The following is a 15,988-nucleotide window of genomic DNA, read 5'->3' as shown; positions in this document are numbered from 1 at the left end:
ACTATGAAAATTGTAGATTCACACTGAAGGCATCAAAACTATGAATTAACACATGTGGAATTATATATGGAATTATATACATAACAAAAAAAGTGTGAAACAACTGAAAATATGTAATTTATATATATATTAACAAACACACACACACACACACACAGGTGTTTCTCAATGAATTAGAATGTCGTGAAAAAGTTCAGTAATTCAACTCAAATTAGGAAATAATTTCCACCAACTCACAATATCAACAAATTATAATACTTCATAAGATCAATAAAAAAACATTTTTAGTGAATTATTGGCCTTCTGGAAAGTATGTTAATTTACTGTACATGTACTCAATACTTGCTAGAGGCTCCTTTTGCTTTAATTACTGCCTGAGTTCAGTGTGTCATGGAGGTGATCAGTTTGTGGCACTGCTGAAGGTGTCTGGAAGCCCAGGTTTCTTTGACAGTGGTCTTCAGCTCATCTGCATTGTTTGGTCTCTTGTTCCTCATTTTCCTCTTGACAATAGCTCATAGATTCAGTCAAGCACACCAACACCATGGTCATTTAACCAACTTTTGGTGCTTTTGGTAGTGTGAGCAGGTGCCAAATCCTGCTGGAAAATGACATCAGCATCTTCAAAAGGCTGGTCAGGCCAAGATTTCCTGGTAAACGGGTGCAGTAACTTTGGTTTTCAAAAAACACAATGGACCAACACCAGCAGATGACATTGACCTCCAAATCATCACAGACTGAGGAAACTTAAAACTGGACTTCAAGAAGCTTGGGATATGAGCTTCTTCACCTTTCCTCCAGACTCTAGGACCTTGGTTTCCAAAGAAAATACAAAACTTGCTCTCATCTGAAAAGAGGACTTTGGACCACTGGGCAATGGACCAGTTCTTCTTCTCCGTAAGACGTCTCAGGAGTGGCTTAACAAGAAGAATACGACAACTGTATCCAAATTTCTTGACACGTCTTTGTGTCGTGGCTCTTGATGCCTTGACCCCAGTCTCAGTCCATTCCTTGTGAAGTTCACTCAAATTCTTAAATCGATTTTGCTTGACAATCCTCGTAAGGCTGCTGTTCTCTCGGTAGGTTGTGTATCTTTTTCTTCCACCTAACTTCCTGTTAACATGCTTGGATACAGCACTCTGTGAACAGTCAACTTCTTTGGCAATGAATATTAGTGGCTCCTGAAGGGAGTCAATGATTGTCTTCTGGACAACTGTCAGATCACCAGTCTTCCCCGTGATTGTGTAGCCTAGTGAACCAAACTGAGAGACCATTATGAAGGCTCAGGAAACCTCTGCAGGTGTTTTGAGTTGACTAGCTGATTGGCATGTCACCATATTCTAATTTGTTGAGATTGGATTGGTGGGTTTTTGTTAAATGTGAGCCAAAATCATCACAATTAAAAGAACCATTATTATATATCATAATATTAATAATAATATAATAATAATTATTATATTTAGTAAAAAGTTTATATTAGAATTAGTTTATAATTAATTTAAGGTTCATCCAAAATGCATATTAATTTGTAAATAAAGCAACAATTATAGGAGTACTTTTTTCAAGAAAAATCCTTTAAAAATCTTTCTACTCCACAGTTTTGGCTTTTTTACTTGTCATTTCTTTGTAATTGTTTTTAAAATTAACTGAGGATTTCTGAATGAAAGTAGCTTCAGATCTACAGAAGATTTTTGTTCAGTCTACTGGGGTTTCATCTCTTTTAGATAAACCTGTCCCTAAATGGCATGTAAAACTAAACCATTGTGGGCCGGACTTTGTTGATAGGCTATGATAATATTTGATGTGTTTAAAGAACTTTAGAAATGAGAAACTGCTTCTGTGTCTTTTATTTTTAAGCGTGTGTAGTATTTAGGTCTGATGGCAGCTCATTTCATTTTCTGTTTAGTGTCAGTAAATTGCTGTGGTTTTCTGGTCGAGTGAGGTGTATATACTGACTGTTTTCTCTCCTGTTTCTGCCACACCCAGCACGGCTCTGCCTGTCTTGCCATCAGCCCAAAGGAATCTCAAAGAGACAGACAGAGTCGTGTCACATGGGTGGAAATTAAACCAAGTCAGCGCTGCAGACCTAATCAGGTTAGCCGCTGTAAAAGAGAGACAGAAAAAGCTTCTTCAGTGCTGATGATGTGATGAAGATTTTAGCCACTCCATCATGGCGGCAGCAAATGCTCCTTAAGATGTAAATGTTAGCTGCTTCAGACCTCCATGTTCAAAGGTTTCTGATAGATTATCCTGCTTCTTCTCCCATGATTACTAGCAGTTGTTTGTAGGCTTCTGCCTGGAAGTGAAGCTGTGCTCTGTAGAGCTTCATTAATCCACATCAAACACCATTAGTCCATTGGTAATAAGATCGCAAGCAATTCATACAACTGTGTTTTACGAAGAATTTGGTCATGTTAAGGTTTTTTAAACTTGAAAGGCCAAAATGTTAGTTATATTTATAGTTTCAGAAACCTTTTTCTAAATGTGATGTTTTTCTTATTTCCTATATTTTTATATCTGATTCATTTAAACCATCACTTTAGTTGTCATGGATATCTCCGTAAATATTGCTGTTTGATTTGTTATATTGTTGTATATATAAATGAAAATGGTTAAATATGATTCTTCCTTGTGTCAGTTTAGTGAAAAACATGACTTAATTATGTGAATAGGCTTACATTACAGTAATTCTTTTGAATACACTCAACTACAGTGACTGTTAGCTACAGACCTGTTTTCTCTCCTACCATTCATATCGAAATCCCTCGAAAGAGTTGTTTTCAACCAGATATCATTGTCTCTTTGACAGAACAACAAATTGGATGCTAACTAGTCAGGTTTCACGAAGGGCCATTCAACGGAGACTGCGCTACTGTCAGTCACGGAAGCCCTGCGGATTGCAAAAGCTGATTCCAAATCATCAGTTCTTATTCTGCTGGATCTGTCTACTGCTTCTGACACTGTCAATCATCAAATCCTCCTGTCTGCCCTCTCATCACTGGGCATCACCACCTGGCTGGTTTGAATCCTTTCTTACTGATATGTCTTTCAGGGTGGCTTGGGGAGGGGAGGTGTCCAAAGCACATCAACTTATCACTGGGGTCCCTCAGGGATCAGTTCTTGGACCCCTCCTCTTCTCCGTATATGCAGAATCACTGGGTCCCATCATAGGGGCAAATGGATTCTCCTACCATTGCTATGCTGATGACACGCAGCTCTATCTTTCATTTAAACCAGATGATCCAATGGTAGCTGCACGGATCTCAGACTGCCTTGGTATGGATGAAATAATATCCCTTACAGCTCAACCTGGCAAAGACTGAGCTTCTTGTCTTCCCTGCCACTCCAACTCTACAGTACGATTTCTCCATCCAGCTAGGCTCTTCTACATCAAACCTCTGCAAATGATTCAGAATGCAGCGGCACTACTAGTCTTCAATGAATCCAAAAGAGCCCATGTTACACCTCTCTTTATCTCTTTGCAATTTCTACCAGTTTGTGGCTCGCATCAAGTTCAAGACACTGATGCTTGCATATAGAACAGCCACAGACTCAGCACCCACCTACTTCCACTCACTATTACGAATCTACATCCCCTCCAGAAGTCTGAGATCCGCTAGTGAACGACACATCATGGTACCATCACAGAGAGGCTCAAAATCACTTTCCAGAACATTTTCATTCAACATTCCTGGCTGGTAGAATGATCTTCCCACCCCTATCCGGAATGATGAATCACTGACAATTTTCAAGCCACAGTTGAAAACTCATCTCTTTAGAAACTACTTGGCTTCATCATAAAAAAAAAAAAAAAAACTCTAGTTATTTTTCTAGCTTGTACTTATTTAATTATATTTCTAAATCTTGGTATTACAACTACTTCCTGTGTCTGTTTGCCTCTTTAAGAAAAATTGTATCCCCCCAACTGTAAGTTGCTTTGGATAAAAGAGTCTGCAAAATGACTAAATCTATGCTTGAAATGTTTGATAGGAATTTTTATGTATATTACCCAGCAGAAATCAACTTAGAAATTGGATATATGAACTAAATGTCATTGTAAGACCTCACAGCTAACAAGTGAAGAAAAGCACATGAGTTTAGTGTTAATTATTGATTCTGAAGATGGCGGTCTGCTGGGATGTTGGGTGTGGGCCGCCGCGGGCAGTGGAAATGGCACCTGTTAACAGCTTGTTGCTGTGACACTGGCATTCACAGTAACAGATGTTTTGCCTGAATGAACGAGGAGCGAGCGTTTGTTGGGCTCTTCTCTGGAAGGCGAGAGCGGCGCTGAAATTTCCCCTGGCGCTGAGCTGTGGTTTTGGGGAGCATGTAAATGAGCCCAATCAATGCTCAAGCATGAATGAAAGCAGACGGAGGTGAAGAGACATGGATACATGTTGGAGAGGGATGTTGGCTCGAGTGTTGGTTTTGAATGTCAAGATGACATCTGTGGAAGTAATTGTGCTCTTCAACCTCTTACTGATGGTCAGCATCACCAAACCACACTATGACAAGCACTACTATTGTTTATTGTTTAGTCATTTAAAAAAAACCAAAAAAAACCTGACTGATTATAATTGGTTTTGGTTGATCCTTTAGTAAGATTTGTGAAGATGAATGAAAACATGACTGAAAAATCCCATTGACTTTCACTACAGTTCATACGTTTGAGGTCGGTAGGATTTCTGAATGACCAAGGCTGCATTTAATTGATAAAAAATGATGTAAAATGTATTCCTGTGATCAAAGCTGTGTTTTCAGCATCATTACTCCAGTATTCAGTGTCACATGATCTTCAGAAATCATTCTTATATGCCGATTTGCTGCTAAAGAAAAAAATTCGGATTATTACCAGTGTTGGAAACAGTTTTGCTGCTTCATATTTTTGTGGAAACCATGATACATTTTGTTTTCCAGGATTCTTTGGAAAAAAAAATACATTTATTTGAAATAGAAAACTTTTTTAATATTATAAATATCTTTACTGTTACTTTTGATAAGTTTAATTCATCCTTGCTGAATAAAAATATTAAATTCTTTCTTAAAAAAAAAATTAAATAACTATAATAATAATTTAAAAATAACTTATCCCAGACTTTTGGATAGTAGTTTAGTTATGTTAGTCTCAATATAACTATAAATGACTGAAATCATTGTGGTAGTGGTTTTATCTTTCAATTAGATTTGATAAACTTTTTTTTTTCAATCTTTTATTTACGCTCAGATTATTTTCACGATAACACGGCCAATTGACTTAGATTTAATCAGCTAATAACTATAAATGTTGCATGTTTTGGATAATCGAGGCTTGTCGCAATCAACCTTTTGTGCAAAATATCCTCAATTGAGTGATGTCATGAATTAACATTACTTGAATGCTCCTGATCACATCAGACCCTTCATGATCCCAAGAGATGTTCACACATCTCACATCCTGTGGGGCTGACTCTGATGTGATCCCTGCGGTTGCCAGTGAGAGCGAGATGTTGCATGCTTCTGTAGCTGAAACTTGGCAGTGGAGTATTGAGAGAATATCACAGATATTCTTTTTTTTCCTCCTTTGTTTTTCACTGTACAGAACGAGCGCCAGGAGAGCCATCTAACAATGTCGATTGTCCTCTGTGTGTTTTTCTTCTTAAATCCCGTTTGATCTAGCGAGTCTCTGTGAGATCTTGTGTCACTGTAAAACCATTCCTACGATCAACAGGATGCTCTCTGTGTGCATTCAGATGATTATCTCTCTGGTCACCCAAAGTTTTTTAACATTTAAAAGTTGTCTAGTGTGTCCCAGGCCTTAGTATCACAAGTGCTGCTTTTCCTCCAAAGTGAATCGATCTAAAGAACTGAAATACCTTGTGTTTTGTGAAATGAATCTCAGGCCATGATGTCCTAAAGGGGTGTTTTTCCAGAAATAGCTCAGCATGGCTGTTGTATTGTGTGTGATGGTGTTTGTGGATCTCTGGGTAAATCCTGCAGCAGAGGCTCAGATCAATAATGGAGACGTGTGTTCATGTGCGGATATGGGTGATGTTTAAGCTAATTCACACTCACAAACAAACGTTTAGATATTGCATATAACTCAAAACCTTATTCATATTAACAAAATACCACAAATAGGATTCTCAAATGCCAAAACAATTCATGAAAATCCAAGTATGTTTGAATATTTCTGAATGTTTGTATTTTGAATCATTGAATCGTTGATGCCTGCAAATTTACGTGTGTATTTGCTGACTTTCTTGCCAGGCACAGATTTACAAGTTTATGTTTTTTAAACATTCTCTTTAGCAAATCAGATGTGAGTTAAATAAATAAAAATTAGCTTTTGTTTGTGAATGTGAATTAGCTTTCAGGTTTAGGAATCAAACTTTAAAACATGTACTTTGAGGCTGTTCTAGCTCCAGACTTGTGTGCTGAGAGAGAGTTTTCTGTGAGCAGGAATGCTTGTTATTAATATGTGTGGCACTGAGATGAGAGAGATGAAAGAGTAATGAGAAAATGGAAATTAATAACAAACCCCTTCATCTGTTCGTTCCCATGATCACATATTCATACCTGCTTTCACTCCATACAGACTGAAGAAATAGTTCGCTGGCATTGAAAATTTTGTCTATTTATTTATTTTATTTTTTTTCTTCATGCATGCATTTTATCTTTTTCTGTGCTACAGTGTTTATTTTTCTCAGTCGTGTGAGTTGTTTGAGGAAGAGACTGACATTTTAGTCATTATTTGCTCATAAACTCTCTATAGACACTTCTATCTTTAATTTCTTTGCACTGTTTTGTTTTGTTCGTCGGTGTTTCTCTCTGTTAAAACAATAGTTCACCCAAAAATGCAATCTTGCTGAAAAATGACTCCATCCAAGATATAGATGAGATTGTTTCTTCATCAGATTTGGAGAAATGTATTACTGCGTCACTTGCTCACCAATGGAGTGAATGGGTGCCGTCAGAATGAGAGTCCAAACAGCTGATAAAAGCATCACAATAATCCACACCACTCCAGTCCATCAGTTCACATCTGGAGAAGTGAAAAGCTGCATGTTTGAAAACAAAATGATGAATCAAGCCTTTGCTTCCAGCTAAAGTATGACTCCTCTATCCAAAATATTGAATCAGGAGAGAAGTCTGCACAGATCTGCAACAGTCTAAAACCGTTCTTAAACAGATTTTGATGTGAGAGACAACAGGAGACGGACTTTTTCACTGGAAGAAGCATTATTATGGATTATTTTGGGTGAAAGCAACGTTGAAATGTCTTAATTAATGATGGATTTGTTTCTTACAAACATGCAGCTTTTGGCTTCACAAAATGACAACATGCTGTTACCAGATTCGCTTCTCTTCTGTGTGCACAGTCTCATTCAATGTAATTGTATTGGAAATTGTATGATAGGATGTTATTTTATTTGTCAGGAAATTATATATATGTGTGTGTGTGTGCGTGTGTGTAAGAGAGGGTGTGAGTGTACTATATATATATATCCTTAATATTTAGTTTACACATGTATATTAATTACAGCTCTAGATTGTTCATTTGCACAAAGTACTCTTTCTGGTACAAGCCATTGTATATATTCTATAGTGCACTGTTACCTACTGGATTATCTCTATTCTAATTTAATATCTCTATTTGTATCTACATTTTTTTTATTATGCCAAACCTTGTGTGCTGCTAAACAGCCTTTCGTTGTTTCAAAAACAATGACAAAAAACCTACTCTATTCAATTCTATTGTAGTCAGGAGCACATGGAGTCAGTTTGAGTCCTGAATCATGACATTCCTTGTGATTCCCATCGTGTGCTTGTTCCAGTCAATGGCTGTGAATGAATGTGTTGCAGTCGCTGGTGTGTATCTGTGCAGATCCTGTAAGGTCTCTCTCTCTCTCTCTCTCTCTCTCTCTCTCTCTCAGGCCCCTCCCCCGCCACTCAGGAGTTGATGACACGCTTGGGGTTCTTGCTGGGCGAAGGCATCCCGGGCTCCACACGCATACCTATGGACGACAAGAATGAAAAAAAGGTATTTTCCAAAACGGCTGCTAGAGTGAGAGAGCGAGACGGTGAGACAGACGGGAGAAAACCTCAAGGATTAAAGCCGCGTGTTTGCCGTCTGTCAGTGTGAGACACGATGAGGAGTGTGTCTGTGTGCGACCACAGTAAGTCATTCCCGAGTCGATGATCAGAAACTTGAGGTCTGCTCCAGAAATAGTTTAGTTCTGTCTGGGTTTCAGATGATGAGATAATTAAGCTGAGGCTGTGGTCCGAACGCTCTTCATCTGCAATGCTTTTGTTTAATAAAACATAATTCTTCGTCGCTCTGAGTGTCTGTGGGAATTGCATGAAGAGGGAAGCAACAATGTGTGTCTTTGAGAGTTGGTAATGATCTCCGTCGTGTGTTCTTGGACGACGTCTTCCAGTGGGATTCGGTGAAGGTCTTTAATCTGTTTCATCAGGCTGCCGTCTGGAAGTTTGTTTTAATTGAACTTTCATCTGGTTTTGTGACCTTGACTGACTCAAAAACCAGCGATGACTCAGAGGGGCTGCTGCTGTTTGGGGTCTGAGAGAAAGGGATAGAAACAATCTGCTTAATTCAGACCGTTTCATTTTATTTTGTCTAGGCCTGTTATGTTATTCAAAAATGTGTTCAGAAATAAATTCACCCAGACAGTGAAATGAAAGCAACTCTCCTATGATGAACATGTTTTCAAAGTCTAAATTGAAATTGATATTTTTGTGGGTCTATATGTAAAAAATGTCTATGTCTGGGTGTCAGAAAATAATTAACATTTAAAAGCTAAAATGCTTTAAAAAATGCATAATTATTGGCATAATAATAATAATCATCATCATCATCATAAACAGTAGAATTATTTTATATTTAAATGTGTATTAATAATAATAATAATAATAACAGTTCAGCAGTTTTATATTGAGGTATTAACCTGTTCGGGATGCCTACGTTGACTATTTTACAATCAAATCTAATCTAATCTTGACAAACTATATATCGTTGGAAAGGTCTAAGACTCCCAAATATATATTTTACCAATATTTTTTGTTAAACATTATGTAGCAAAAGTAATAGATGAATTTATGACAAGAGTGTACCCTCAGAAATCTACATTACAAAAGGAGCTTTGACCTTTGTTTAAAAAAAAGACTTCCTCGTTGCCTTTTTCTCTATCATATTTTAGAAATCATCAGAAGTTATATATCACTTGAAAACATAAAATCTCAAAATTCATCCTTTAAAACCCATTTTAAAATCAGACATTGCATTACCATGTAAATGGTACATCAAAATCATGTTACAAAATGTTTTCAGTCATGAATTATAAAAATTTAGGTTTGTATCATGCACATTCAAGTCTATCTTCAAAAACGTGAGTGACAGTTAAGGGGTTAAAATGTAAATATCAGTGTGGTGTAATCATGTCATGTGATGGGTCAGTAATATTGATATTTTTTATTTGATTTTAAAGTAAAGAATATAAAAAAAATATACATTTCAAATAATCACCATTTAAAATCTGAAAAACTTAGTAGTACTAATATAATTAATTACAGTGAAGCAGTTTTATATTTAAATATAATAATAATAATAATAATTAATCAATAAATTCAAGAGAGGCGTATAAGTCAATAGCCAGAACATCCAGCGGAGCAGAGGTTCGTCCATCAAGAACCTCGAGGAGGACAAAGTGTACAATGAAGGTGATGGTATTCAGCACAATGAAATGAAGAGTAATCTCACCAAGGAGTACTGCTGCCGAGTCTGTCTGGCACTTAGGGGCAAGTGCAATGCCAAGAACAAGATCAGTGCTATCAACAGTTTAGCAGTCCCTGTCCCCACATACAGCTTCAGCGTGGTGGACTGGAAGAGATCAGGAAGATTGAACGATGAGGAAATTGCTAACGATAAATTGCTAGCATCCGAAAGCAGACACGGACCGATTGTACGTCAATAGAAGCGGGCTTACACAACATCGCTATCGTCTGCCTTATCAAATACTTTGAGTGCAATAGTGACAAGCTCCAAAACAGTGGTGGGGGTAATGCATTACAAGTAACACGAGTTACATAATCAGACTACTTTTTTCAAGTAGCTAGTAAAGCAATGCATTACTTTTTTAATATACAAGATTTTCCATATATTAACTGACAGCTCTCCTGTCCTCATGTTGAGTGAAATCAGGAGTGAGTGCAGAGTTGTTGTGTTCGCTGTGAGAACATGTTACTGTAGTTCTAGACTAAATGTGAACATGCATGCATTCATTCACTCATCTCATTCACACAAAACCTGATTCAGTATTCCTCCGAATGAATAAAAACCTTCAAATGCAAGCGCAGGACATGACACAAACATGTTAAATAACACAAATATCCTTTACGCATTTCATTCCATTTTATTTAGTGGAATTATTCAATGTTCAACTATACTAATGAGCAAATCATACAATGGTATAAACATCATTCAATGTAAATTGTGATAATAGTTATTTATAATCACAATTACAACTCAAAGGGAATAATCGACAATTAAGATATATATTTTTTTGTAATCATGCAGCCTTACTTTAGATAAACATAATATTTGTGTTTAATTTTTTATGGTTGTTGTTTCTTAAAAAGAAAAATGAGGCCAAGGCAGATGAGAAAGAGTAACGCAAACGTAACTTAACGCATTAGTTACCATAAAAAGTAACTAACGTAATTAGATTCTCTTTTAGGAAGTAACGCAATATTGTAATACATTACTTTAAAAGTATCTTTCCCCAACACTCTTTATGAATATGGTGAAGAAGCATGAAGCCAGTAAAACCAAGTATGCCCTGACAAAGACGGCGAATGAGATCACAAACACTATGATGAATGAATGAATGAATGAGAGATTTATATAGCAGCACTGTATGTGTGTGTATGGGGCCATTCACATATCGCACCTAAAACGCGTGGAAAAAGCTAGGCGCACCGCTTTCTCCTTCTTTCCAAAGCGCTCGGGCAGAAGCGCCCCTGAGGCGTCTGCCTTTGCTAAGCAACCATGATGTGCTCTCTCCATGAAGACGCGGAAATTTCAGCAAAGGATAAATGGATTTGCAGCACTAAAAATCGCTTGCAGTAGCTCTGCTACTAAATTTATTTCCAAATGGAAATCCATATACAACTATAATCAGCTGTTCCTTTCATCTTGGCTGAGCTTTTAATGTTGTTACGGTGAAGGATGAAGCTGATTGGTTAGTTCTTGTCACATGACCCACGGTGCGCTTGCGGCATTCTGAAAAGTTTAAATGTTTTTAACTCGATATGGTGTGGACGCACCTGGAAAAACTGGCGCGTTGCCCCGCATCCGTGTCGCGACCGTGTCGCTTCCATTATGAGCGTGCATACTGCGTGCCTACATTGGAAATAACTAATTTGAGCGCGCAAAAGACGCGATATGTGAACGGCCCCTATTGATGTACACCCAAAGCACTTTCCAGTCGTATGAGGGGTCTCTCCTCAACCACACACCAGCTACAGGTGGAGAGGAGAGAAAGACCGAGATCTGGCTTGAGGCATGTGAAGGGTCATTTGATGAAGTTTTGGTGACATGTCAAGGCTTCTTGCTTCATTAGTTGTTTATTTCTGCTGGTGGGTTTTATTTGTATGAAGAGAAACATCAGACTCGTCATATAATCCAGGTAACAGTTTTTTCTTGTTATTTCTGCTGAAGCACATCAGCGTGTCTCTCGGTTGTCTCTCTACAGTGTCCAGTAATAAATCAGGGAATCAGTCCATGTTCCACTCTGACCAGCAGCACAGCGTCTCCGTGTACGGACAGTCCCTGCTCCACCTTAAACAGTAACAGCGGCCGTCCAGTGTGTGGAACCATCATCAGCACCAGCTCCACCCTCGAGAGCAAAGACAGCGGTATCATCGGTGAGACACACACACACACTCAACATCCACATCTTCCCCACAAATCCTCATTAGAATAATGAGAAAGAACTCAGTACTGTAAAATCTAGTTAAAGGGTTAGTTCTCCCAAAAATAAAAATCACTCCTCCTCAAGTCATCCTAGGTGTACATGACTTTCTTCTTTCAAACGAATCCAGTTGGAGTTATATTAAAAATGGTCTTTGAGTTTTCAAGCTGTTTAATGGCAGTCAGCCTGTGTTGTAGTGCATCAGTCCAAAAGAAGTTAGATAAAAAGATCCTGCGCCCATCTTTAATAAAAAAAAGTGTCTTACACGGCTCTGATGGGGTGAACAAAGGCCTCCTGTAGTGTTTTTGTAAGAAAAATATCCATATTCAAATCATAATAATCACTTTAATGTAGCTTGCGCCAACGGCTGTACACCAACGTTTGTTTACAAGAGCAAAGGAAGAAAAGTTTCCTTACTTTAGCAAAGGAAAACCAGTCTCCTCTTGGTTTATATCGAAATCCTCCGACATTCTTCTTTACAAATCCTCGTTTTGTACTTCTAATTGCTAATCGTTGTTTTGTTATAATCTCTCCGCTGCGTTTCCACATGCGTCACTTCTGATTAAGGATGGGCGCTTTTTATTTCACTTCTTTTGGACTGATGCACTCCAACACCTGCTGACTGCCATTAAACAGCTTGAAAGACTATTTTTAATATAACTCCGACTGGATTCATCTAAAAAAATAGAAATAAAATAAAAGTAATATACACCTAGGATGACTTGAGAGTGAACTAACTCTTTAAATGACCATCATCCAATCTGGACCAGGACTGTTATAGTTAACGGAAACTAAAACCATAAAACAAAGTTTCCATTTCTTGAAAAAAATATATTAAAAAAAACTTTTAATGCTCCTAGGTGCCAAGGCAACATTTCAAATATTTATTTAATTTAACTTAAAGCTAAAACTGAAATAAAAAATAACAGATCCATTCAAATCTCTTTTTTTATCATACATTGTGTACACGTGTAACGATGGTGAAAATCTTAGGTACGAGACTCAAGCACAAGATTAATGTTATGTATTAACAATATACATAAATAACTATATGAAGATTTTACACAATATACACATTTCTCACAATAGACAATTTTACACAATCAACAATATACAGTAAATTATAGACATTCTATATTGTAGACATATACAAAAACTACAAAAAATATCAAAAACACAATAGATTACTAAAACTTTAAAATGAAAATTGAAAATATGCAAATAAAATATTTATAAAAAGCTAAATATCTCTCTCTATATATATATGTGTGTGTGTATGTGTGTGAGATTTTTTTTATTTAATTTTGTAAAGTAAAGATGTAAGTATGCATCATGATAGTATTTGGTAGTATTAACAAAAATATGAATTTAAAAAGTAGGGAAAATATGCATATATATATATATATATATATATATATATATATATATAAATATATATATATTGTTTGTAAAGGCCATCCTTGCAAGAACAGGTTACACAGAAATGGGTTCAGTTGGTGTTTAATGCACTCTTAACGCAGAGTTTTAGGATGAGAGAAAGCAGCAGACTTGCTGAAAAAAATGCAGTAAAATTTATGGCCAGAATTTTACTGTAAAAAATACAGTAGCAGCATTTTTGGTTCTACATTTATTGATTCAGCTGATTTAATGTTAATATACTGAGTTCTGAAGTTCTGAAATCAGTTTTTCACCGTTAACCAGTTAATAGGTTTTTACTGTAACATTTTTACAGTCTTTTACCGTTAAATTGTTTACATCAGAGAACATGTTTCCTTGATGTAGAGGAGTGTGTTTGGTCCACTTAGGATGTGATGAATGCTCTCATGACTTTAAAGTTTGTGAAGAATCTGCAGAATGAATAAGAAAAGAGTGTAATGCTGCTGTGAAAAGCTGTTTAGATGCAGTCACTGAGACACGTGTGCACCGATACATCTGACACTAGCATTCAACATCTGGCTGCTTCTCTTTTATTTAAACCCAGAAAGAACATTTTTAAACATTTAAACTATGAAGAAGACACGAAAACCCTGGGCTTTTAAGAATGCCTGGAAAAATCAGGGACATAAAAGCAAACCTAAAAAATGTGATCGTTTCATTGTGTTCCCTAGTTGTATTTGTAAGTAAATGAGTGCTTCGATCGTGTGTCTTTGTAGAGATGGTCAGATGTTGTTGATGCTCTTTGGATCATCTGAAATCATGCTGGAGAACATGATCATCAGGTTTAGTTCATATGGCTCCAGTGATGCTGTCATTACAGCAGACGAGACCAAATACTGACACGCTTGTCACTCAAAATAGAGATCATCTAATTTATAATGCAGACATGAATGCAATGCATAAGCATCTTCACACTGTAAGCGTGTGTTTGTGTGAGCGTGTGTGAGTGCTACATATTAGACATGTCATGTAAATTCAAAATAGAGAGTATATGTTGTATCTCTAACTAGACAAGATGAAAGACTGTGATATTGTTTGTCAGAAATCTAGTGTACACTGTTGATTTGAATTGAATAGAATCAGTTTAAATGAATGCATCAGAATCATGTGTGCACACAGTGTCAGTGATCCAGTTCCCTCTCTTCCAGCCACCGTCACCAGCTCTTCAGAGAATGAGGAGCGCAGCGGCTCCAGTCTGGAGTGGGGTAAAGAGGGCAGTGTAAGGAGCTGCGCTCAGCATGTGCGGCCAGACACGTGCTCTCCGGTGGCCGAGGAGGAAGTGTCAGCATCCGGGACAGGGGTACGGAGCATCTCCACGGCTAAGAAGACTTCAGGAGCCACAGAATCTGAGGGCCCTGTCCTGTATCACATGCAGAACTCGTCCAGTCTGATGATGCCTCGGCCGAACTCAGTGGCAGGTAAGAGCAATCAATGCATTTACCAGCAGAACACACACCTTCAGGATCGTCTAGTGATCCCTGAGGCGGTGACTGACACGTGATCGCTGGAATGAAGCTGAGCAGAGACTCATGGGAAGACATCACACCACTTCAAGAGTGTGTGTGTGTGTGATGTAGATTGTAAAACAGCTCATTATCGGGAAGCACATTCTTTCTCCTGTTGCTCCTTAAGGAAGCAGATACATCAGGCAGCTGTTGAGTGTGTGTGTGTGTGTGTGTGTGTGTGTGTGTTGGTCGTTGTCTATTCACATGGTCACGTGATCTTTCCCACTTCTCTGTCCGTCGGGTGAATCTAACACAAACGCATTGTATTTCACACTGAAACGAGAAAGAAACAAGACATTTTTGACCATTAAGGTTTCGCATTGTGACATTCCTTTCATGACAATTAAACACAATTGTCATTACTGTAATGCAAGGAAATCTAATTTTCTTTGCTGTAATTTGATATATATGCTTTAAATTGTATATTTCATGGTAGTATTCATTGTAATACCTTTAAATTCAACATGATAAACCATTAGAAAATGATTATATTGAACATTTTTATTCAAAACAAAAAAATTGCATATTTTAATTTAATTTATTTACATATTTAAGTACATACACAATACAAATGTTATGAAGTATTAAGAAGTTGTTGTCTTTTTCAAAGGAACAGGACCAGGAATTTTTTTTTTTTAAATGTGAATTAGATCTACCAGGCACTGATTAGTTGCACTGAAATAACTACAAAAATAGAAATTCTACTCTGTTTTATTTAAATGCTTGTTAATTAAAGGCAGTTTCTATATATTTAAAGTTATGCATTGTAGTAATAAGAATTCAAGGCAGACTTGTTATGAAAATAATGTCACAATTCTCACAAATTGAATGATCATAAAAAAGGCTGAAATCAATATTTTTTTTATCTATTATTCTTAATAATAATTTTATTTTGATGTGACCTTGAAGTGTTGTTGATGGATTTCATAACCATGTTTTTGAAGATTTTGATTTGAAGTGTGCAGAAGCTGTTGAGGTGTTTGTGTGAGAGATGAATGTGTGTGTGTGTTGGTTCTGGTTTATTGTGATGTGTGTGTACGTTGTGCAAGATAAAGTCCAGAAACACTTCTCATAAAAAGCCGC

The 15,988-nt window shown here is 37.0% G+C and overlaps 1 protein-coding gene across 2 annotated transcripts in view; it reads left to right on the top strand.

Annotated features, from left to right (window-relative positions):
* Positions 1–15,988, top strand: part of LOC113052916 (protein TANC1-like) — a 139,064-nt gene that overhangs the window by 61,555 nt on the left and 61,521 nt on the right. For both annotated transcript variants that reach the window (XM_026217394.1, XM_026217395.1), the window contains exons 5-7: positions 7,911–8,017; positions 11,745–11,916; positions 14,549–14,818. In XM_026217394.1, coding sequence (XP_026073179.1) covers positions 7,911–8,017; positions 11,745–11,916; positions 14,549–14,818 — 549 coding nt within the window. The remainder of the gene's footprint in view (positions 1–7,910; positions 8,018–11,744; positions 11,917–14,548; positions 14,819–15,988) is intronic.

Source organism: Carassius auratus, chromosome 34 (assembly GCF_003368295.1).
Source record: "Carassius auratus strain Wakin chromosome 34, ASM336829v1, whole genome shotgun sequence".
Classification (NCBI taxonomy): Eukaryota; Metazoa; Chordata; class Actinopteri; order Cypriniformes; family Cyprinidae; genus Carassius; species Carassius auratus.
Note: the sequence above shows the minus strand (reverse complement) of the source record. Positions and strands in the feature narration are given on the sequence as shown.